Below are 26,736 nucleotides of genomic sequence, written 5' to 3'. Positions count from 1 at the left end.
ATATGAAATTCAAATTCATATCTCAAAATTATTTCATTCATGTTATTTTACGACTGATATTTGTTTATTTCTATAAATAGAAAACCTCGGGACAGTGACGTCATTTCATCTTGGCAAAATGGCCGCTATCTTCGGAGGAAATCCTCTGGTCACACAAATAGGCCAGAAGATAGGTAAGGTTGATTATACAATCATAATTTGGAAACATTGATATGTACATTGTGATTAAACTATTCACCATTGAAATAATGAGCTGTCGTCTATTTGTATTTCATGAATAGGCCCCTCCCTGGGAGGAGCAGTGCTCTGTTAACGAAGGCATGGGAAGTAAACAACGGGGTGGACGGCTGATTGTATGTCAGCGAACTTGTCATCACGTTTCCCCAACAGCGAAATAGATCGATACCATGTTTTGATAGTCAATTTACATTTTGTCTTGAATTGGCATACATCGTGTGGAGTATAAACTGTGAAAAGTCCACAATGCCATATACCATATTTTCGTGGAATCATTCTTGTTGATATTTTGTATACAATTTCTCTTCGGTTGAAGCGTCTACAGGTATTAGAGATCTTGTCGCTGTCCTTTTCAGCATATGAAGGCTAAACTGCAATTTGTAGTATTTCGCTACTACAGTTGTTAATTGATAATGCATTTATGTGTGAAAAATCAGGAAAAATACAGATTCCTGTTCAGTGCCCTGACCAGGAATTGAACCTGGATCTCCAGCAAGATAATCGATCAGCTCTACCAACTGAACTACAGAAGTATGCTCCATCACCAGGGTGACAGAGACTGTATTTCAACACTATATATAAGCCTCACCGACCCACATTTTTACACTACTCTCTGCTTTTCTTGAGATTTCTTAAAACTTAACCTGGTACTACAAATACCACAATCCTTGAGATTTTGTTGGGAGCCAATGTGAAGGAACAAGGAAAACGCACATTTCTGTTAAGTGCCTCAACCAGGGATCAAACCCAGGTCACTGGCCTTATGAGAACTATTGGAAAGATGATCCCTCCCCATCGCCACCTCTTCTTACCAATTACCACCATTTCTTGCTGAATGTAGAGAAGATTCACAAAGCCAGTATCTGTATGTTGTTTTTATTGAAAGAAATGACATTGTTAATAAAAAAGATTACAGAGCAGCAGAAGGCTTCGGAGTAATGACCTATGTATGAACACCAAAAATATCAAATAATAGCACAAGTTCAACTACTCTACTAACCACTAACAACCAGTCTTTCTGATGGGACAAAAAATGGAGTCCATTGTGAGAATATTTAACTTGCATAATAAACATCTTACAGTGTTATGATGATGAAGAGCGGGCACAGAGGTTAGGTTAGGATATGTTAAAAATATTAGGAGATTAGGCAGACCAAAGCATAGATTTGAAATCTCCTTCTCTCGTTCTAGTATACCATGTATTTTTAGCTGATTGTTAGTAGTCAGAGTTAATTTGAGACAAGATTAGGTGACAAAGTGCTGGATCTCTACGTCTTTCTTACACTATCTACTTTCACTTACTTCTTTTCTTATTCTTTTAACTTTCCAAGCTATTGAAGGCCTTAATGGTGAACAAGAATAAACCTTGCTATTTAACTACCAGATATGCTGTTTTGAGACATCAGCATAATATAAGATTACTTTATTTTTGAATTTTTTTTATAAATCCAAGAAGTGGAAAAGTAAGAAAAAAATACTCTGAAAATGTGGTAAAAAAATGTGAAATTGAAAGTTAAATGTTACTGAATCAAAATTGGTTAGCTGGGTCTATCAATATCTGTGAATATTTACTTCTTTTTGAAGAAGGGTCTTCTTGAATTTACTAGTGCTATCTATTTTCTGTACACCATTTGGGATGGCCACTTGATTAGGATGATTAGAGTGTATTTTACAAAATGGTTATAAATACCCTAGTATAGCAGATCATCAAAATCATTTTTTTTTTAAAGTCAGCATAGTTTTAAAATTAAGCTTCTCTGTTAAGTTTAAAAATTAGCAATGTTTTAATGAAAACAGAAAATTGATAAATAAATACTGTATTGAAATCTTGTTTTGGTGCATATTTCAGAGAGAGCTACAGATGGATCCCAGGCATCAGAAAACTGGGGACTTTTTATGGAAGTTTGTGATATGATCAATGAGAGTGATGATGGGTGAGTTGATATTATTGCTCAACATAGCCAAGAGTATAGTAAATCTTGGCTAGCTGCATTCAATACACACTAACTTTGAGACAATTATTTTACTGTGTTTGTCAAATTCATGTACATGCATATTGTTACTATTAATTTTTTTGCCACTTCAAATTGTGCTGATGTTGGGGTGGTTTTGGTTCAAATACTAGAGAGATTTATGTGTAAATGTTATTGTGTGACATTTCATTGATATGGGCATTTCAGCTGCGCAATCCAACATCATGCCTTTGTGGCTGTGTAATTGAGTGTCAAGTATATGTTCCCAAGTTAAACATTGTTGAGCGTTGGTCAGCTCCTGGATGGGTGACTGTTCTGTTATAACCTGGTGTATGTTATAGTTCAGGAGCTGGTGGCAGCAAATGGGCTTGGTGTTCTGTCAGGTACCCTTAGATAGCATGGAAAACATAATATTCCAAGAGACATTGTACAGGACTGTAAAGTTTAGTATTAAGGCAACATAGATATAACAACAAGAAGGGCAGTTGTATATGCTTAGGTTGTCGAGTTAAACCCAAGAAAGCTTCGAGATAAAGCTCATCAGTGAAAATAATGATATGACATTTTATGAATTTCAGCTGCCTAGTCCAAAAACACGCATTTGTGCTTGTGTGGTTGATTGCCCTGTTAATGTACTGAAGTTAAGCAACATTGAGTTAGCTACTGGTTGGTTATTGCTCCATTATGCCCCTTTGCACAGTATAGTTAGGGTGCCAATATATGATTGTTGGGTTTCTGTGATGAGCAAGATTGGTGTAAATTAAAGCAAACAATTATGATGAAAACAAAATATAAATATTTTGAAATGTTGTGTATACAATAAAGAAAAAAAATCTCTATGATAAATTACTAACACTGTCGGGTACTTCTGTAAGTATGAAACCGTTTTAGTAGCAAAGCCCTTCTCTAATAGCTGTGTGGTGTCTCTCTGTCCATCATCATATTTTTACTATAAACATCTTCTCAATTACTAGGAGGCCACAAGTCATTATACTTAACAAGTAGGTTCCTTGAATGAAGCCCAACAAAGTTTGTGAAAAGAAGTGATCTTGACCTACACTATTTTCAAGTTGTCATATTGGTCTTTCAGTCAAAATGGAAAAGATTAGCTTTGACTGCTAAAACATTGCTAGTTCTGTGGTTAAAATTAGAAGAATCATATAAATACATTTTAATGGTTTTGAATGATGCAAAACCTAAATGTATTTTGGGGAAAAAAATAAAAATGAGTAAATGATGCAGGCACATCAGATTTCTGGTTTTATTGTGGTTTTGTTCAAGTGACAGCTGTAAAGGAACACTACATACTTATCCAAAAGAATATGTCCATGATATATGAATATTGTATTGATCCAGGATTGCATAAGTGTTCTAGATACTATGATCACGATAATCCAATATATCAGACCTGTTATGCAAGTTATCAAGTAGATATTTATCTGCTATTAACAAAGATTCCCAGGTTAGTGCAAAATTCTTCTTTAAATGTAATCCTGCATGAGTTCCTGGATATAACAATTAAACCTCACTATAATGGCTGTAGTAATAATGTACAATAAATCATGTTTATATCAATTATCTATTATTACCTGCATTATTTCCTATAAAATAAAGGAAAAAAAACAAACAAACAAATGGTTAAAAACAATGCCCAAATAATTATGATAAAATTTACTTTGAACATAGATGAAGTATGATATGGTTTATATATGATTTACATTTAGCAAACGTTTACAGTATTTTATATATCACTACATATATGATATGAAATAAAGTCTTGTCTCTCATTCTCAGAATCTTTCATACATTATGGACATACCTACATACTAATACTTTAACTTCACCATTTACACTGCTACGTCTGGTGCCGTATAGGTTTAAAGTTAATACAAAATGTTTGTGTTACTATGATACCAAAATACGTTGTGGAATGTTGAGTCACCTATGCTGCAATACACATTATATAAAATCTAGTAAGGTTTGTCTTCATTAGTTGTGATTCCTATATTTTTCACATACACATTGTACAAGTTTGACCCATAATATCCATGAAAGAAGTTGTTTTGCAACGCTAAGATATGTTGTTGAACCCTACAATATTCTTTTTAAACTGAATGCAAGTATTTCTACTTTCTGTTTCCTAAATGCACATGTTAGCATGTGAATAAGGTTTTAGAGGGTGCTAAACCTTTTTGATTTGATCATTTATCACCGAATAGTGTGTTTTGTTGTTGAATGAAGTGAATGATATAAATGTTTAAATACTGCAGTAATGCACTACCACATGGTGACTTCCTGTGGATGGTTTGGTACTAACATTGACCTTGGCTAATATGATCGTTATGATTGTAGTCCTAAGGATGCAATCAAGGCCATTAAGAAGAGGCTTTCACAAAATGTTGGAAAAAACAACGTAGCCATCATGTACACTTTGACGGTAAGACATTAAAATACTTAAAGACTTCGGGTAAAAATATCAAATTTTATTTTAGATGTCAAACCATTCTCCTGAGAAAGTATTGATTACATAATAAAATGGTCACACGCTTTCCTCCATTTTGTATTGGATATAGGTTAATGATCCAAATTTCTGCTCCAAACGTTGGATCTCTCTAGACAAATGAGCATTAATCTTATCAATGACTTTAGTAAACCACAACAGTGATATACATTTCTGATATTTTGTGTTATGACTGGTAATTTGAAGTACAGAGGTATGTGTATTTCTGTGTTTCTTGAAGTTTATAACCTGAAGTTACTCAACAAGAATTGTACATCTGCATGACATAAAACATTGTACTCTATTTATTGCAAGAACAATTAAAGTCCTTTCATTTTATGTAATTAAAAAAATCAGTAACTATCTATAGGTTCCCTGTTTTTCCTCCACAGTGTCTGGAGACATGCGTTAAGAATTGTGGTAAGAGGTTTCATCAACATGTGGCCAACAAAGATTTCCTTGCAGACATGGTCAAAATCATTGGTCCCAAGTATGACCCTCCACAGGCACTGCAGGAGAAGGTCCTATGTCTCATACAGGTGAGATTAGCACAACATATATATTCAGGGACTTTGTTACTGAGACCTTACTTTAATACAGTTGTCAACTTGTGCTTAGTTTGGATATTAAAAGTTACATTATAATGTTTGGTTCATACATGTACACATCTGTCCCAACAGAATTGTGATAATCTATGTAGATGTGACCTTTCTGTACATGGCACCTTTCCTTATATGATTTGTGATGAACCCACAGACTTGGGCAGATGCTTTCCGTGGTATCCCAGAGCTAAAAGAGGTGGAGAAGGTTTATCAAGACCTGAAGACCAAGGGTATAGAGTTCCCCATGACTGACTTGGACAGTATGGCTCCCATTCACACACCTGCACGGGTATGTCTTACAGGGGCATAGATCTCAATAGCATTGTCAACAAAGGCAAAAAAAACTGAACATTTAAATAACATCATGATTCAGCTACAAGTGTGCACTGTATACATATATTAGAATTTGTCAAAATATTCTGTTAATTTTAAAAGAAGGAAATTGGTAAGAAAAAGTTTTTAAAAAGATATATAATATTAGTCTGTTCCATACTAATTGAAGTTTAATATTTTAATAGACACATCCAGATATAGATCCTGGACTGAACAGAATGCGACCTGCCAGTAGCACCAGAGCTGTGAGTAACATATTAGGATTTGTTTAAAAGAATCTCTACAATATTTTGATTTATTTTCTATGATCACAAAAATTTTGAATAACATCAAAATGATGTTTAATCAATCAGTTTTTCATTTCCTTTTTTAATCAATCTGTTTCACATTTATTTTTATACAAAATTGAAGTGAACTCATATCTTTTCATATTTAATGCATTTCACTAACTATAGATTTGTTTAAAGAATGTTTCCTTGTGATATTGTTGAATTATTCTGATGTTCCACCAACTTTTTGATATTGGTCAGGAGTTGATGAATATAAGAGCTCGGTCTGAATAAAAGCCCTTGAGTAGGCATTAAAGCGATAATTATGGGAGAAAAAATTGTCATTTCAAATGCATGAAACATAAACATCAAAAGGTCTGTTCTTTATCCACAAGATTTTCAAACAGGACATATCTGATAATACCAATACACTTACTGAATGTACTTTTTCCCAATCTGACTCTGCTTTTCGATGATGGGCTGTTCAAATCACCCTTCGTCAGTGGTCTTTCATACGTTTTGTTTTACATTCATCTATTTGTCCTGAAACAACTTTTGTTTATTGCTATTTCTTTAGAACTACAGGATCGATCATTTTGCAATTTCATATGAATGTTCCCCTTGGTCCCTAGTTGTGCATGTTTAATTTTATTACTGATGGTATAAAGAAAAAGGCTGATGGATAGCGATCTTGGATTTTAAAAGTTAAAGATTGTTTTCTTTACAAGTATTTCATAAGAAGGTACAGGCTGAATTTTCTGAAATTTCATAGGTAAATTCTCCTTAGTTGTGCTTGATCAGTTCTGCAATTTATTCAAAAAAGAATATGACCACTATAGGCAGTGATCTTAGATTTTAAGTTTGGTCACTCTTTCTCAAGAACTTATCAATTAATCATTCTCAGATTTCTTTTTTATGTTTACTTTCGCCCCTAGTTGTGCATGTTCATGTTCAATAATGGGAATTATTGGAAAAGCAAAATGGCCAAAGGTGGCAAGATTTAACTTTGAAAGATGAAATTTGAGATTGTTATGTCTTAGTTTTTCCAAATTTTGTATTTAGTGTACATATGGTCATTTGTTGTGCATGCTCAGTTTTGGAAGCCATCTTAGATTTTGAAAGTTGAAATTTGTCATCTATTTTTTAATGTTTTTAGAATTGTTTGATGGGTTGTTACCAGATTTCATATTTTTTCATGCTCCACTAAAAATTTCGGGGGAACATAAGGGTCACCGCCTTGTTTTTTTCTAGTTGTGCTTGTTTAATTTTATGACTGAAAAAACAAAATGGCTGACAGCTGGCCATATTGGTTATTGAAAATTCAACGATATTTCTTGAGAAGTAGATCTTTCTCAAACTATATTTTCTTTTGTTCCTCATTGTGCATTTTGAGACGGATTGGAAAAACAAATTGTTCAACTGGTGGCTGTCTTTGATTTTGATGGTAATGGAAAAAATAAAAAGGATGATTTGGCCAACTGGTAGTCCAGTTGAATTTTGGCATTTTATTTGTTATTTCTATTTCATGGCATAATAGAGGATCTTTTTCTGTGGATGTAGATTTCACCCTTTGCCCTGTTGCCCTTTCTTGTGTTAAAAAGATAGGAGGACAGATGAGAAAAACATGGCAAATATCCAACAAACACTTAGAAAAAAATCATATGATGTTGGGTACCAAGATTCCTCTGGAATCTCTTGTAGATTATGTTTGTAAGAGCCATTTTTCTGATCACAAGCCTTGTCACTTCTTGCACATACACTTAAGTTCAGAAAACAGTTTAAACAAGACATTTTCTCTCCCTTTCTACTTCACTAACAATGGTGACTGCAGTAATTCATAGTGATTGAAAAAAAATTACCAGAGGACATTCATTTTTGAAAGTGAATTAAAACTGAAAGCAAGTGTTAATTTTTGTCTCATTTGTTTTTGTAATAACATTTGTCATGATTTTGGCAAAATAGCTTGAGTATTGTAAGATCTTGCTCAGTCACATGATCTCTGACCTGATTCTCATCAGATTATTAGTAGGTCCAGAGAAAGTATGTTATGTTGTGTTTTTACTGAACTTTAAAATCAATACATTTTCATCAGCTTGTAGATAAAGAACAGTCCTTCTATATATGTTCAGCATGCATGTAAAAATGTTGATTTCTTTCCACTAGTATTGTTTTAATTCTGACCCAGATACAGGTTGCTTATTTTTGAAGGGTTGTAGTTGTGATATTTTCAACTCCAGACCAATACAAGAAAGTCAATGGAGCCTCAGGGTAATTTGGTTACCTTGAATTATTGCAGTATTAAGCTCCAGGAATGTGATACTACATGTACTATGTATATGTCTATTACATGTGGAGTAAATCACCCATATTGCCACATTTATCATTTCAAGAAAAACGTTTTCCTAAGAGTCTAACCTTTTTCAAAATTAACTGTTACACATTATGTTACTAGTAATTTGTTAGTGAAGTATACAGCATAAAGAATTCTGTTACCTGGGATAATCTTTTTTTTTAATTTTGTGACAGAAACGTGAAAGTACAAGGTTGTAAAATTCTTCCTTTACATATAAGCTTTGTTGCTAAATACATGTAAAGTTTCTTTGACATTGTGATTAAGTTCTTTTTCTCCGAAAGTATTATCTTGCTGAATGCAGCAGCTGTTTGATAAACTTGTATTTGGTAGATATGAGTGGTTTACATTACCCTGGGTTTGTATTGATGTATATGTACATGTTCATTTCCCTGACACTCATCCATTACACTGCAGGCCAAATATATGGTAGCTGATGATCTAGAGGTTGGCTTTGTTTTATATGCATGATTTTTTGTGATCAACCCTATATATATGTCTGTTACAGACATGTTTGCTTTATCTTGGCCTTTCCTCCTCGATGATATACCATAGTTTCTGTGGATTAAGGATTATAATACCCTATAAAGATTATAGATAAAGCTTTGGACTTGGCAATGATGTTATGCGGGTTAGATGTGGTGTAGATCATGCATGCTTGTGTTGTGCTGCATTCCATGTTGTTAAAATGGTATGTAAAATCTGTTCACATAGTTGTGTGGATTACATATACATCTGTGTGTGGATAACATATTCATACAATTGTGTGGATAATATATTCACATAGTTGTGCGGATAAATGTTCACATAGTTGTGTGAATACAATGTTCACATAGTTGTGTGGATACAATGTTCACATAGTTGTGTGGATACGATGTTCACATAGTTGTGTGAATACAATGTTCACATAGTTGTGTGAATACAATGTTCACATAGTTGTGTGAATACAATGTTCACATAGTTGTGTGAATACAATGTTCACATAGTTGTGTGAATACAATGTTCACGTTCACATAGTTGTGTGAATACAATGTTCACATAGTTGTGTGAATACAATGTTCACATAGTTGTGTGAATACAATGTTCACATAGTTGTGTGAATACAATGTTCACATAGTTGTGTGAATACAATGTTCACATAGTTGTGTGAATACAATGTTCACATAGTTGTGTGAATACAATGTTCACATAGTTGTGTGAATACAATGTTCACATAGTTGTGTGAATACAATGTTCACATAGTTGTGTGAATACAATGTTCACATAGTTGTGTGGATACAATGTTCACATAGTTGTGTGGATACAATGTGTACATAAGTTGTGTGGATACAATGTGTACATAGTTGTGTGAATACAATGTTCACATAGTTGTGTGAATACAATGTTCACATAGTTGTGTGGATACAATGTTCACATAGTTGTGTGAATACAATGTTCACATAGTTGTGTGAATACAATGTTCACATAGTTGTGTGGATACAATGTTCACATAGTTGTGTGGATACAATGTGTACATAGTTGTGTGAATACAATGTTCACATAGTTGTGTGGATACAATGTTCACATAGTTGTGTGAATACAATGTTCACATAGTTGTGTGGATACAATGTTCACATAGTTGTGTGGATACAATGTTCACATAGTTGTGTGGATACAATGTTCACATAGTTGTGGATACAATGTTCACATAGTTGTGTGGATACAATGTTCACATAGTTGTGTGGATACAATGTTCACATAGTTGTGTGGATACAATGTGTACATAGTTGTGTGAATACAATGTTCACATAGTTGTGTGAATACAATGTTCACATAGTTGTGTGGATACAATGTGTACATATTTGTGTGGATACAATGTTCACATAGTTGTGTGGATACAATGTTCACATAGTTGTGTGGATAAAATGTTCACATAGTTGTGTGGATACAATGTACACATAGTTGTGTGAATACAATGTTCACATAGTTGTGTGAATACAATGTTCACATAGTTGTGTGGATAAAGATGTGGATAAAATGATCACACAGTGGTGTGGTTAAAAAGGTTAAAATAGTTGTGGATAATATGTTGGCATAGCTGTGTTGACAAAACAGTCACATTGCCTTGTTGATGAAATGTTAATAAAGTTGTGCAAAGGAGAGGTTGTAATTGGTCATGCAACAATTTCGCACGAAATGTAAAATCCTGATAGGTGAAACTCATCAGGTCCAATAAAATAGAAGAAAACATGTAATTGATGACACCAAGGTTGATCTGAAACTGTTGAGTGTCATCCTGATGAAATAGCTCTGCTTACGTTTAGCATGTCTTAGAATGTGATGATTTGCAATTAAAGACGACATGACTCTGTTTCACAATTAATACATGTAACCTGTAATTGTAACTGAGGCCTACTTACTGAAGTACCATTGTATGATTTAAGACTTCCATCCATCACACTTATGATAATTTTTAGTTAAGTCTTATCTACAAAATGAAACCAATGCATGACTTATTTCAAAATGATTATAACAGTCACCAGGCCTTTTAATTCCATTGGACTAAAGTAATTTACAGGAAGATTTAAACATCTTAATTAAAGTTTAACACAGCTTAAATGGGATGAGGTGGAGGTCTTTGAATGTATATATATATAACCTTGCAAGTAGCGTGGTGGATAGGTGGCAGGTCCAGATCTATATATTTCCATCAGCAGAATCATACTGAACAAATTATACTCTAGGAATACATATATGAATGTAAAGTATAAATGTATGTTTTTTCAAGTCAGCATCAGCTATTTTGTCTGCATCCTTCAGGGTGGTGTTTTATCACATTATTGTTTTCATTGTGTCTATTATATGTTGATTTTATTATAAGATTGCATTATAAATTTAATCATGCCTGCTTCCCAGTTCCTGAATGGTTTTTTGTGCTAAGATCAAATGTATATAGCTGCCACATCTTCTGTCCATCCTTTTATGTCTGGAGCATAGCTTAGCCCATAGTTAAACAAGAATCATAAAACTTTGTGTAACCATTGGTCATACTAGGACAGTGTGCAGTGACTAAAGTCAGGGCCTGCAACCCCTTAATTCCAGAATTGTTAACATTTTATAGAATTTGGGATCCAGAGCATAACTTTGCTTGCATTTAATTTGGATGATAAAACTTGATGTTTACATTTGTCACTCAAAGACAAAGTGCATTGTACCAAAATCAGGGCCCTCAACCCCTAAATCACAGAGTTATTACCCTTTGTTAGTTTTTTTTATATATTCTTATAACTTTGCTTACATTTGAACTAGGGTAAAGAAACTTGATGGATACATTGGTCATACTAACATAATATGCATTGTACCAAATTAAGGTAAATTAAGTACAGAATGATTGCCCTCTGTTAAAATTGTGTGTCCAGAGCATAACCTGGCTCTCATTTATTAAGGTAGGATAATGAAACTTTTTGTATGTGTTAGTCATAATAAGACCATGTACGTGTACCCAATTCCCTTATTTACAGAATAACGTCTTAATTAGAGGGTTATTGGCATTTGTTGAAATTTTTTGTCTAATAAAGTTGTTGGTGGGAACATTCATCAGTTTCACTAATGCTCGTGTTAGAAAATACTCCTCGACTTAAGGTTTAATGTTTACATTTCTATTTTCAGCCACGAGTGGCTACAGGGATGCCACAAGGGATGCCACAAGGGATAGCTCCTGGAATGTCCCCAGTCCCTATCCAAACTACAATGCAGCCCCAGATGCCCCCACAGCCTGTACAAGGCACACAGACAAGCGGGCCTATCAATCCTACCATAGACCAGATGAGCAAGTTAAAAAGCGAGCTGAGCGTGGTACAGGGAAACATTCGTGTGATGGGGGAGATGCTGAGTGAGCTGTCGCCCACCAATGTCGACCCCTCTGACCTTGAACTGTTACAGGTAAGTCAATTACAGTAATACCTTTTATTCATATTGAGAACCCAATATTTGTCACTAGAGTTCATGGTAGTAATTACAGTGTTTAACTGTATTTAAACCACAGTCCATATTTTCCTTTAAAGAGATAGAATTATGTACATGTGCAATGGGTGGAATAAGTTTCTTAAGTCAAGATCTTTCTTCTTAAAATAGCACTAGGGATTACTGTGCTACAGAGGATATATTTGAAGCCAGTATACTTATAGAGCCTTGCTGACCAGACAGTGTTCCAGTTTCTTTTACTGATATTAAGTGTAGACTTTCTTTATCATTGATATGTACAGCATATATATCCATTTGGTGACTTACAATGGTATATGATGTAGTTACCAAGGCTTCACTCATTGTTGGATGAAGTTGTTGTAACAATAAATTTGCATATATCAAATTCTAATAAAATTCAAATGAATGAAAGGATAATCAAGGAAGAAAAACATTTATTTGATGTTTAAATGTGAAAGGTTTTAGTGATCCCTATAAATTCAATAGACAATGAATAACTACAGTAATATCAAATGATTAGCTTAGAAAGTGAATGCTCTGTTCTTCAGGAATTGAACCGTACCAACAGACAAATGCAACAAAGACTGGTGGACCTGTTGGATAAAATAGCCAATGAAGAAATTACAAGTATGTATACAGCATGTAAATTTATACTTTTTCCATGAGAATTTTCCATGTTTGAACTGTCAAAGATGTTAATTAATACTTTTCTCATATGAATTCTTGTGAAAGGTTCCATTAATTTTACACCCCTTACTAAATAGTCCAGAGTAACAAACTGTTATCTATGTCTGTCTCATCCCTCTATCTGGATTTTTGTCCCAGCCTTCATTTCTTTATTGTTGCAAGTATGCATTAGCAGTGTATATAAAACATATACCTCAGCATTATCCCAGACACTTTGCCATATACCACTTTTACATCTCCTAGGTTACCTTAGCCAAAAGTAATTGGTTTAATTGAAGTCAAGAGTTAACCAAGATCAAATGCAAAACCTATCCACATATCATTTTATCTTCATTGTTGAAGTGAATGTTTAGACATAAATGCATTGCCTTCTGTTCTAGATGGTGGGTGGCATTCATTGCCAATATCAATTTCACTGCTCAAATTCTAATTGTGCCACAAATTTGTTTTCTGTTACTTTCATGACAATTAAGTCATGGTGACTTTCTTCATTATTTTTGACAGTGACTCTTACTACACTTGTATCAACTTGTACCTAACAAACAAGGATATCCCTATCATTTTAACATAATCATCGTGTGATTAATTTTCAGGTGTATTTTTTCTGTCAGTTGACCTTGTTATATTCATTTGTTGTTTCAGATGAACTTCTAAGGGTGAATGATGACATCAATAATGTGTTTCTGCGGTATGAAAGATTTGAAAAGTATCGGACAGGGCAAACTGGTCAGCAAGCCAACCAACCAGGTAGTCAAGTGTCACCTGAACCGTCCCCTCAGGACTCCCATTTACCACCATCGTATGATCAGATTGTTACTGGAGGCCCCGAACAGGTATGTATAGCAAGAGAGAATCTCACAACAAGGAAAGTGCTTAGGTTATTTTTATACAAAATCTTCAGTAAAAAGCACTAAATCATGGTGGGGGTTTCTCAATTTCTATATCCTTCTGATTTTCTTGATTAATATTTCTTCTGATTTATTCAGCAGCAGAATTCTCAAAAACTGTAAAGTAGAATTTAGTTAACACTAACATGAGTTTGTGTCACTGCAAGGCAAAGTGAAAATGACTTGTTTTTTTATATATTTTCATGTAAACTAAATACAGTCTTCTGATTGTCAAACTTTGAATATTACCTGATTTCAATGAAGGTGTTCATGACATCACAGACACAGCTGTCACATCTGGTCTTGATTTGACAAAATAGCCACCAATTTGAGAGTGCAAGGGTAGTTCTTGGGACCTATTTAACAATCCCAGTTACAAATAGCACTCATTTACACCAGACATTACTCCTTATTGAAGTATATTTATATCAATTTCTGCATCAAAAAGAACTCTCACTTAATGTTTATGGTAAACATAATTTCTAATTGGTACAGAATTCTGGAGGACCTCGTATTGGCAACTTAATAGACCTTGGACCAGAGAATACTTCTACGGGTCTCAGCTCTCAGTTTTCAGACATGGGTAAATAGTGACTAAATACTACAACAATCACAAATTGATATGGTGCCAACAAGCCTAAGCTTTGATAGATTCATACACCTGTATGGGGCTAATTTTTTTTGTTATGTCATACCTACCATATAGAACAAGGAATTTGGTTCAGCGGTAACAGAGAAAATGTTTTAAACAAAAATTGAAAATGACTCTTTAAATTTTCACCACTCACAAGGGTTTATCATCTTTACTAAGATTGAGCTATTTCTTTCTACATCACTCAAAGGTTATACTTATCATTTGAACAATAACAGTATTTCATTTATAAGTGGATAAAAATCGTGCAAGTTTGAGGGACAATGTCTGAAAATTATTTGCAAATACTTAAAGCAAATTTGATTTCTATGTAAATGTGGATGTGAGAGACATTTGATCTTGTATTGATTCAGGACTAGGAGCTGGCAGTGTAAGTAACACCCTTGGTCAGCTCAATTCTACAGCCACCACCAACAGTACTCATCCTCCTTCTGATGACTTTGATATGTTCGCACAATCACGTCAATCATTTGACCAGAATAAAAAAACAGTGAGGTTAGTATATGATAGTGGTCTATATGAAAATTTCACATCAAGAATATGTCATAATTATATAATGGCCTATTTCACTGAAAATGTCTGATAAATATTCAAATTAAAGCTGTTCCCTATCATCTTAAGTTATGTTCACATTCTTAAAAATACAAGCTTTTGAAATGTTTGTGATATGTATATGATTTTATTACAAATTTCTAATTGAATTTACTTGATAGTGGATATTCAAACCAACTTGAGGATCACCAGTATGGAGGTGGACTAAGCCAAGCTGTCAATGCCAAAGTAACTCCAGGGGTATGTACATCTTTACTCATTATTCCAGCTCATTATGATTTGTGAACATTCTGGTAAAAACTCCTATTAAATTTACTATCAAGCAGTTATGAAGAACAGAAGATTTTATGTGTTTCTTCCTTTAAGTGGACAATTCATAGGGTTATTGATGTTACATGTGTTCATCAGTAAAACAAATCAGTAAGGATGGATTATTTTTAATAAACAAAATTGGTGGTGAACTAAAAAGAAGTAGAGCTGTTGGATTAGGATTATAGTAAAACATAATAACAACTAGTTATAGAATCCTGAACAGTCTTTGATTTGTTTAGTATATAAACCAGGGGCTAGCTATTCCTGGTTGTTTATTTCAAGTTAAGGAAAAAATGTTCATATTTAGACCATGATAACAGCTGTACTTTTGAAGTTATTGTAACAGCATGTGTAAGTGAAGGTGTGCTGTGTTACACATTACAGCTAGATGATGCTGAGGAAGTATTGAAGGTATTTTTTCTTACTGGTGTAGTGTAGATGACAATTCATTAGACCACTAATATTATCTGTATATCACAAATGCACATATATTTCTCATAGATTACTTATATACATATATCAGGTGTGGAACTTTACATATTGTAACATACTAACATTTTAGTCTACCTTCTTAAAATGTTGAGTTGTTCATCAGTTACATACCTATACTTTCCTGAGAAGAGATTACATTGAGCATCATTTTGATGTCTTTTAATGGAGGATACCATGATCCCTCAAGAATGTTTATTTTCTAACTGAATGGTGGCTGACTAATTCGTTAATCTCTGTTGAAGTAGTTTTCAGTAGAATTTAAATATTTTGTATATTATGACAATTAACATTAGAGAATACATGTATTACCTTTCATAACGAGTTGTGGCATTTCTGTATCCCATAATCTTGATTGTGAAAGAATTATTTACTGTAATATCAAATATTCTGTAGATGTACATATTTTAGCAGTTATTATAGCAATTTTTGCACTGAAAGTATTGTGCTCAAATATCATTGTGCTAATTGTAGTTTCTGTATTTTGTTTACATAAATCAATTATTATGGAGGCATGAATCCATCATGATGCTTATATGCTGAAAAGTGAAATTGCTCTAAAATTAGATATTGTAAAATTAAGTTTGTTTACTGTTATCATTGATAATCATTCTTACAGATAGGTACTCCTGACAAATGTAGTATTTTATAAATTGTTTATCAATAAGAAACTCTGATATTATGGGTTAATTTTTGATATACCATGACTAATTAGTTTAATTAATTAATTTCTGGACATATCCACCATTTTGACTGTTTGGTAAACATATATGAAATATACTTGTTAAATACTAAAAAAAAAAAAAAAAAAAAATAGCCTACTTGTCTTTTAAAAGTGTTCAGTATCATTGTGAAATTTCCCCCCAAAAAAGAGATTAGATTAAAACCCTGATAATGTGAGCTTGATTTGAAGTTCTGTTTCTACTACACTATATTTTTGCAGATCATGCAGATGGATCATGTGTCCACAATTAAAACATAACCTGTGCATGTTTTGTGTTTATACTAAGCTTTTGTTAATTTCTTTGTATTTACTTTTTGTCCGAAGCATGTTAGTCCTTCATCACAGGTTGGTTTAATCTTTTCTGCCAAACACCTTGCCCCACCCCCACACATACACACACTGTCAATAGATCAAACACCTTGCCCCACCCCCACAAACACTGTCAGTAGATCAAACACCTTCCCTAACACTGTCTGTAGATATTGACTTCAGGTTTAACAATACTTAATTTTCAGTTGTTTCTACATTTTGTATCATTAAACCGATTTCAATCTTAACACAGAAGCTGACGTTAAATGATGTCAAATATAAACATATGTATTTTAACGTTTATAAAATGGTTCAAATTGAAGATACAGGATCAACATGGAATATTCGTGAAGAACGTTTTTCAGTCTCAATTTTGGAGTAACACAACAGCTTAGCGATCTATTGTTGAATTTTCCTATCACCGTGTATTTCGCCTTGAACAACATCCCTCTACCACACTGTATACTGTATATCTACACATACGCACTTTGATATACAAACAATACATGTCCTTATCGCTTTGTCAGTCTGTGTGCACAAGTCACTAAAGTTCTCCTTTTGAAATTACAATGCTTGTACCTTATAGATGTGTTAGCTTCTTGGCCAAACTACAGAAAAGCCATAGATTTTCCTCATAATCTTAACATAAATAACATACCGTTTACATAGTGATTACACATTTGTCTTACCTGCTGTTTGCTATTTAGTAGTAATCCTAGATGCTGGTACTTGATGGTGGTTGGCATTTACCTTGACCTTTTGGTGTTAGTGCCATATCCTTCATTAAGGATGCTAGTGTCAATATGTGTACATTGGACTAGATATGAGAATTTATATCTCTCTATCTTATTATAAAACTTAAAATAAAATTTTCTTGCATCATTAACATATGTTCACACACATTACAAAGGTATTGCTTGTAGATATGATTGGAGAGGAGTTAAGTAAGTGAAGATTTAAGGTTCCAAATATAGAGTGATGTGTGTGAAGCCTTCTGCAGTGAGTTATGTATAAAATTATGACTATTTATCAATTACCTGATATAAAGGAAAATACAGGTGAAATGCAGTGTATGAAATGCAGGGTAAGATGTAAAAGAGAATTTGAAGTTCCCATAATGATTGTTTTGTAGTTGCAAGATCGGGAAAATGATTATGATGAAATGGAACAATGGTTGACAGATGAACAGAGGAAAGATGTAAGTTGTAGTGAGAGTACACAGGCTATTGTAGAGAAATCTTATACACACAAACATAAATAAGGCTGCATGGAATTATCCTATTATTAAGCCCCTCTGCATTTTGAATTCCGTGATTTTTAAGCATGTTTCAATAAAGTTTTTGCAGTCCATTTTGATAATTTTCCTTTAACTTTTTGTGGCGTGTCATTTCATTGATTGATTTAGGTAATGATGTTAGCATGAGCATGCAATAATGTAGATGTATTCACAGAATCAAATCAGACATGTTTATATTTACTTACAGTTGGAAAACACAAGGAGCAAGCCTCAAGAATCCATCACTAGTTCAGGTAACAATAACCACTGAGGCAATGATATCTTATTCATAATCAATGTAATTACTTTTGAAGGTAGATTAAAGCAGATACCTTATCATATTCATAATCAATGTAATTACATTTGAAGGTAGATTAGAGCCGTTATCTTATCATATTTATAATCAATGTAATATTTTTGAAGGTAGATTAAAGCAGGTTCAAAATACCACCAGAATCTCATAAAGATTAAAAAAATTACTTAATTTACAAGTCTGTTTCTTTGTTTCCCTCAACTTGGTCAGATCAGCAAACCAGGTTGATAAAACTGTTGCAAAATTAAATCTGGTTACTACATCATCGTTGATATAATTGTGATCAGTTGTTTGCTTGTAGAAGTAATGATTGTAATTGTGATTTTGATTAATGGAATGTTGTTTCAGAATTTGATGAGTTTTTGGCAGAGCGAGCTGCAGCGGCTGATACTCTCCCTAGTATTTCTGCACAAACTGGCCAACAGCCCCGCTCGGCAAACCGCAATCGCCAACTAAAACAGAAGGATGAGGATGAGAATCCATTGTTTGCGCTGTAGTTAATATCGAATCAGTGTGGAAGAGAATGAATGTAAATACTTAAGGTGAAATCTCCCTGAAATACCTATATAAAGTGAGAAATATAATTCTGTCATGAAATGAAAGAATACTTGTTTTTTTGAAACTGTCAAGAATGTAGACATGAGAATGTGATATGGCATCATACCTTGTTTGATGTTCTGGTTAGTGTACTGTCAATGACTCTTCTTCAGCATCACTGTTGAACATTTTAAATATTAGAATTCAAAATATCAGTATATTACTGACTGCTAGAGTTTCAAGTCGATATCTAAAGAAAAATTTATAATGTTTATGTATACCAAGTTAAGCCTAGGTGGGAGGGGCATGGAGTGTGGCAGAGAGTAATATAGTAGGTGAAGAGTTGGGCAAGGGAGTAGCATAGTAGGTGAAGTGTTGGGCAAGAGAGTAGCGCAGTAGGTGAGGAGTTGGGCAAGAGAGTAGCACAGTAGGTGAGGAGTTGGGCAAGAGAGTAGCACAGTAGGTGAGGAGTTGGGCAAGAGAGTAGCACAGTAGGTGAGGAGTTGGGCAAGAGAAGAGTACAGTAGGCAAAGGATGGAGGAAGGGGAGTGTATGTCTGTGTTTAGTTGATATGTTCTGGTCTATCACTACTGCCGGTGTTTTTTGTTTGTGAGTGTATGTAGGGAGATTTGTTGTTATATCTCTGTAATGCTGCTTTTCTAACAAGCATGCAACATGATGTCCTGATAGTGGGATCCATATGTTGGTTGTTTATTTTGTATCTTTATTTTGATTCTATTGCACATCCATTTTGTGTAGGACTTTGTTTTTATCTCATCTGAAATCAAATGTTATGGAAAGTAGTGAACTTCTATTGTATGATTCCCCCCCCCCCCAAAAAAAAAAAAAAAGATTAGGGAAATCTTATATATAATCATCTGTGACTAATGGATTTTGATGAGAGATTGGAGTGTTTGGACAGAATGAGGAGTGTATGGTCTAAAACAGCTCAGAGTGCCTAGATACATCTGTTATTATATGTGATATTATTATTACCCAGTAGAATTGTGTAGAGTGTTTGAAATAGATCAGCTACTTGTTTGAACTGATTTGTCTGGAAAAATATACAGCTGTACTGCATTTGTGTACTGTGGATGTACAGCAGTCATGCTCACAAAGTCCTGTATTCATAGTACTATGAATTTACTACTATTTTTCTTACAAGGTCCTTTATTTATTCACTATTAATGTATTACAGTTACACACACAAGATCCTGAATTCATTTTACTATGAATGTACTACAGTCAGTTAGACATTGTCACAGGCCCTGAATTCATTGTACTATGAATGTATTACAGTCAATTAGACAGTCATAAGGTCCTGAATTCATTGTACTATGAATGTACTACAGTCAGTCAGACATTGTCACAGGCCCTGAATTCATTGTACTATGACTGTACTACAGTCAGTCAGACAGTGTCACAGGTCCTGGATTCATTGTACTATGAATGTACTAGTCAGTCAGACATTGTCACAGGCCCAGAATTCATTGTACTATGAATGTACTACAGTCAGTCAGACAGTGTCACAGGCCCTGGATTCATTGTACTATGAATGTACTACAGTCAGTCAGACATTGTCACAGGCCCAGAATTCATTGTACTATGAATGTACTACAGTCAGTCAGACAGTGTCACAGGCCCTGGATTCATTGTACTATGAATGTACTACAGTCAGTCAGACAGTGTCACAGGCCCTGGATTCATTGTACTATGAATGTACTACAGTCAGTTAGACATTGTCACAGGTCCTGGATTCATTGTACCACTACAGTACTACAGTAAACCAGGTGTCATCCTACCATGCAGTTAGCTTGAATTTATGCAAGAGAGGTCATGTGGAAAGTCTGTCCTTTGAAGCTATGTACTCTGTTCTTCAATCAGTCAACTTCGGGTTCAACATTTATATCTGAAAGATAATGAACAAAATGGCCCATATTTATTTATGCCAGACATTGTTACAGAAATCAAGTTATGTTGGTGCCATTATAATGTCAAAAGTATACTTACATATTTAATACAGCTATACTACTTATATGATATTGGATACAGACAAGCTACATGTTACAAATGTTCTCTGTTTAAGCTAGGTAAGCAATGTATCACCAATTGCCAAGTGGAATGATAAAATGTTAGGTTCTAAAATCTGGTCATGCTTTCCACCATAAATGGTTGGGTTTTGCCTGTGGTCCTTAAAGTAACATCACATGTTATTTCCAAGTTTTGTTCTCAAAAACTGTAGGATGACACTTGCAATCTAATGCCTTCCACTGGTCCTTTGATCACTTTTGGAAATTTTACCCACAACATATTTCATATACTAAAGTAGGCTTGTCAATTTTGTATGCATGTACCTTTTCAGAAGGCAGAATAAAGAAAACTTGTTAAAGTTGGAATTGGTGCCCCACTTTCCAGTGTTACGTTTCTGTGTTAAGGTATGATCAGGAGATTTATTGTTTATGATGGACAATGGATTGACCACAATGCTTTGCCTTTTTTTTTTTAACTAATTGTAACAAAATTGTAAGAATGGTATGGATACAATTTTACAAAGGCACATAATAGTAAAAAGATTTTTTATATCTTCTATGAAAAAAGAATAGAATTGTTTGAATGTTGATTACATGTATTTGATCTGTGTGGAATTTCACCCAATTTGTTTATTTTGTAAGCCTTCAAATGTTATTGTTGATCAATAGGCTAGGAGTTATGTAATCAAGTAATCAATATTTTGTCTCAAAAGTATTCAATCAAGTATTATGCCTGATTTGTAGCTTTAATATCTTTTCTCTATTTTAACTAGTAAATAGATTATGATGGTTGTTCCTGTTACAAGGGAATTGTGTTATTCAGTGCATATTACAGTTGGAGGGTGCAAGGTTATCTCCCCCTTTACTGTACATTTTCCCCTATGTTTGCAATAGAAATGACCATTTTGTTGTTGGAACCTTTTATTGTCAGTTTGCTCATTAGTATAACATAAGTTTTTGTGATCCTTTTTACATCTTGGTGGAAATAGGAGACATGAAGCATAACAGTATTTCTATTTACTATAATCCTAACCAGAAATCGCCAGCACTATTTCTCCTGCAGATATCAGGACAACTTTTGTTTATTCAGTTAAAACAGTTCATGTGAAATACAAATATTTGTATTCTGTAAAATCAGGTCACAAAATTCATACTGGCAGAGGCTTTTCCAATGAAAAATAAAATTTGGTCCTATTTTTTTTTCTTATATTACTTTTTATGGGTTTTAATGTCATTAAAATGAATAACTGATATGAGAATAGACCTTGTTTTATAAGCGTGCTATGGTCATTTAATTTGTTAGGCTGAGGCATTACCAAGTTCAATGATGAAAGTGTGCACTGTTAACTAGTGATTTGCATATGTTGTTTTCAGGTTTAAACACATGAAATTGTTGAACTCAATAAATGAAATTAGTTCAGAAAGTGATGTACTACGTCATGTTTAATTGAAAATCATCTTTTCTTTTTTAAAACATGATTTAAAAAAAAAATTGTACACTTGTATCAAAATGGCAGTAAGATTTGGGTTTTCCTCTGTTATGTTTAGATTCTCTATTACTTGTACATTGTCACCTTGAAATCATTACCCTGCCACCAGAGCCATTTGTTCAATCTGCTTTTACAGAGGGTAAAATACAGGAGGGATTATGATATCTTCATTAATTTATGGCAATTACAGTTCCATGACTCTTGGAAGATATTTCTTTACTATCAGATATTACAAATATGTCTGTTCCAGCTCTTGTTTCCACATACTCTTACTATTACTAGCTTGGGATTGAATTTTAGGATTGGAAGTCTAAGGTCAAGGTCAAGGTCATTTTCTAAAAACAAAAATTTGATCTTCGTTAAGTTTTCCTGCACATTACCTGTGGTCCCGTTACATAAAGTATTTTTTACTTGAGTGTGGATGTCACTAGAGGCAAGTGATCAGAGAAATCTCTGTAGTCTTTGACAATATCTACCAAGGTGAATATACTTTTGATGAAAATGAAAGATGTGATATTTTCCAATTATTGATTTCAAGTTGAAGATATGCTGGATTTTCTCGTTGGTAAATTATGGAGACAACTATAAATAAATGTGTTGTTGATACTTGTTATATTTTTTAATATTTCCTGGCTCTGGAGACATTAAGAAAATACACCCAGATACATTGACACTTTGATGTATTCAATTAATTTTGTCAGTTATTCACTGGCTGAAGATTCTCCAGATATTAAAAGCATAATGATAAATGATGATAGTTTGAATTTCATCATTAAAGACTACCTCTACATTGTTAAATGATCATGGTATTTTTTAATATTAGGTTATAATTTGACTGTACTAAAGGGCTGTCTGTTGATCAGTACATTATTTTATTGGAAATTTGAAGGGATTTCTAAGTAAATTGATAGTGGTATTTTTCAATGTTAGATCATGGCTCTCCTGTACTATAGTACAAAATTGTTAAGTCTGATATTTTATTGGAAGAATTTCTTTCCCACCATGTTTTACATATATCTACACAGGTTTGGTTTTAAAATGGTGAAGGGGTTAAATTTTTTTATTAGTTGTCACATGTTGCCATCACCCTACAGTTGCCTTACTTTTCCTAAGACCTTAATTGACTGCTATGGCACATCATCTGCAAGGTCAATTCAGGTTAAATGTCCGTAGAAGGATAGTACCAACTTTTGGAGAGATTGAAGATGTCCGACTTTTCTGCATGCTTTAATGTATAATAGAACATTACGCCAGATCAGAAGAATATTAGTGTAGGTTAACACAGGCTAGTGTTACTGTTTACTGCTAACAAGCAACAGGAATTGAAGATTGTTAAATGTTTACCAGTATATTAAGTGTTCTATCACTATAAACAGAACCAGTTACCCGAATAACACTTGATTGCTAAGATAAACATATGTCCATGATCCTTGTTTCTCTACAGTGAAACATGTTTATGAAAGAACAGGGAAGATACACATAAATGTTGAGTACTCCAACCAGGAATCACACCCGGATCTCTGGCGTAATAATCAACCGGCTCTACCAACTGAGCCAAAGAAGCCTGCTCCGTAAGCTGAGTGACAGAGACTTTTTATACTACATACAAGTAATGCTGACATGCTCCTTTTACAAATAGTTATATAGATAATGGTAACAAGACTTTTTCGTGATTGGAGATATGTACTTTGAAACTTTATTGTAAGGGCTATTCCAATAGAACATCAATCCCACCAAACGTTTTCTTATTTGTTAGGGGCTTCATCGGCACACCAGGAATGATAATTTGCATAAAAATGGTAAGAAATACTATGATGGTAATAATTGATTCCAGCCCTTGGGTTAGGAGTTTCTTTTATGAAAAGCACATTGTTTTGGCTGTAGTTAATTCATAATAGGTAGTGACATTTTCTTATCTACAATATTTTTGAGTCAACCTGGAGAAAAAAGATTATGATGCCAAGATTGATATTGCATTCAGTTGCAGACGTGATTTGCATTGTGTCGTTATACACAGTAAACTTGACAGATGCATGTGTTGTGAACTTCTGTAATTAAATAGTGATTATTCTATTAAGGCTCTAGTGTTTAAGTGTGTAACACTTGACTAACACCATACGCTCAGTGCATTAATTATACCTCTGCTAGTGTATCATGCTACAATTATGTACAGTAAAAAGGGTTTTTTTTTTGTTTTTTTCAAATATATATTAATTTGTATATAATTATCTTGGGAGGATCACCCAAATATTTATTCTGTTTAAAAAATACATTTTCAGATGGATGTTATGTTGCTTTTGGAAAAATTTACATTTTGGACATGTTACAGATTAGCTAGATTGAGACTGAAGTTTCACAGAAACCTTATGATGTGGTTGAGATATTTTTAATCCTAGTTATATAAAGTATTGTTCTGTATGATGAATCCTCAATGACTTGCTCCTGTAGGTATGTGATTGTCACTAAAGTTAAATGTGTACAGAACAAACACTGTTGGGCCACAATCCTGTCACAACCCTTTATCACACTGCAGGTTCTTGTGAAAATGTGTATATATGCAGATACTATTGTATATTAATGTAAACCTATCGTAAATAAACATAACAAAGATTTATAATATCTGTTTCTGTTATTGTTTTTCAACAACGGTTAGAGGCCAAGATTACACGAGGCAGATATTTTCATTCGGTTTACCTCTGAATGCCACCATTTTTAATTTCCCTACATGGCAATTTGTTTTGATAGTGGTTATAGTTTTTTCCCTTAGCGTAGTGTCAGTTCCAACAGGTAAGTCTATCTTTAAAACTTACCTGTTGATACTCAGCAACTGAACTTACATCTTTCAGTTTCTATTCTAAAAGTTAATGACACTTTTTGTAAAGTGCAAATGTCAAAACAAAAAACATCTGATTTTGTAAATATCATGGTATTAATTTATAAGATTTTTAAATAATTATTTTCCAATGCTAGTTTATATCATAATATTTCAATCGCTTTACATAAGTGTCTCAAATATGTGCAAACCTTTTTTTTAATGAATACTATAATCTCTATAGTCATATAAAATACAGAGAAACCTATAAATACCATTTCATCTATCATGTTCTATCATATATAATGTTGCATATACTGTTACACTTTTCATTTCAAATCATATGGAGGACAGATATTGCTAAAAATTATTTTGATAAATTCAGTTATTTCTAGGTTCTAATATGACTCGAAATCATATTTTTAAAAACTTAATTGCATTTGACCTTGTGTAATAATATTTTGATGTTTTTCTGATGTTCAGTTGTAGACTGGCATTAGCTTTCAGCTATCGGGAACATCTGTATCATTTGTATCGCAATGAGGACCATTTTATTTTGATATTCTACACTATCCCACCTGCCAGTTTTCACTATAAATTAATGATTACTTATTGTAAGTATAGTAAAATTTTTGCCTCATCATTTGATATATCAAAAATATTATTATCAAAAATATTATTTTCAAAATTACAATCATTATATTCTATAGCAAACTGATGTCAAATAATTAGAATTATTACTAATTCATTTTTGTAAAAACTGATGGTGTTATCTCTGCTTAATAAGTTAGAATTTTTTGAAATTGAGAATTCAATATATATAAGACTATATTCTTTTGAATTATTTAGTATGAAACCTAAGTATGGAAAGTACTCTATTTTCATTTAATGATAATTTATTATACATTACAATGAAAGTATGTCATATTTCCTTAGACTGTAATATTCTTTATGAATCAGTCAAGTGGACTTGCTTGTGCCTTGTTCACAATAAACAATGTAGCTTAGCATACTTTTTTCTTAAACTAATACAAATGTAAAAACTTTTGAATAATAATGAAAAAGTTAAATTCATCCCCCTTTTGCTGGCTATAAACAATAGATACAAAACTTGACGCTCAGTATAGCACCTATTACCAGTGGAAGTATTCATAACCTAGGAAATAATTAGGTGTTCTTTAATTGAATTACTTGAGTCTCTTTGTTCCAGAAAAAGTTTATTTCAGTTTATAGTCTTTCTTTGTGTTGTGTAGTGCTAAATCATTCAATATTGTAATTTGTTGTTTTTATACCTGAATCAGTGCTGCATTGTCAATTTTAATCATAGCTTATAATTATATGAAACAGTATATAACTGACCTTCCTTAGTTTTCTAAAACATCGTTTGTTTTTAAAAAAATGTTGGCATTCGTAGATCACCGCTTTTACTCTTATGAGTG

The 26,736-nt window shown here is 33.3% G+C and overlaps 1 protein-coding gene across 3 annotated transcripts; it reads left to right on the top strand.

Annotated features, from left to right (window-relative positions):
• Positions 1–118: 118 nt before the first annotated feature.
• Positions 119–25,102, top strand: LOC132561083 (TOM1-like protein 2). Of its 3 annotated transcripts, XM_060225805.1 has the most exons (17): positions 119–173; positions 2,087–2,171; positions 4,563–4,647; positions 5,103–5,249; positions 5,467–5,601; positions 5,831–5,890; positions 8,682–8,711; positions 11,913–12,185; positions 12,776–12,854; positions 13,557–13,747; positions 14,297–14,384; positions 14,807–14,948; positions 15,167–15,245; positions 15,702–15,728; positions 17,972–18,037; positions 18,324–18,369; positions 18,777–25,102. In XM_060225805.1, exons 1-17 carry the CDS (start codon positions 119–121, stop codon positions 18,923–18,925), a joined length of 1,737 nt encoding a protein of 578 aa, XP_060081788.1. In that variant the 3' UTR covers positions 18,926–25,102. The 3 variants fall into 3 exon arrangements, with proteins under 3 accessions (XP_060081788.1, XP_060081789.1, XP_060081790.1); XM_060225806.1 differs by lacking the exon at positions 8,682–8,711; XM_060225807.1 differs by lacking the exons at positions 15,702–15,728; positions 17,972–18,037.
• Positions 25,103–26,736: the final 1,634 nt, after the last annotated feature.

Source organism: Ylistrum balloti, unplaced genomic scaffold (assembly GCF_031769215.1).
Source record: "Ylistrum balloti isolate Yb309-2 unplaced genomic scaffold, AGI_CSIRO_Ybal_v1 Utg371144, whole genome shotgun sequence".
In the NCBI taxonomy this organism is placed as follows: Eukaryota; Metazoa; Mollusca; class Bivalvia; order Pectinida; family Pectinidae; genus Ylistrum; species Ylistrum balloti.
Note: the sequence above shows the minus strand (reverse complement) of the source record. Positions and strands in the feature narration are given on the sequence as shown.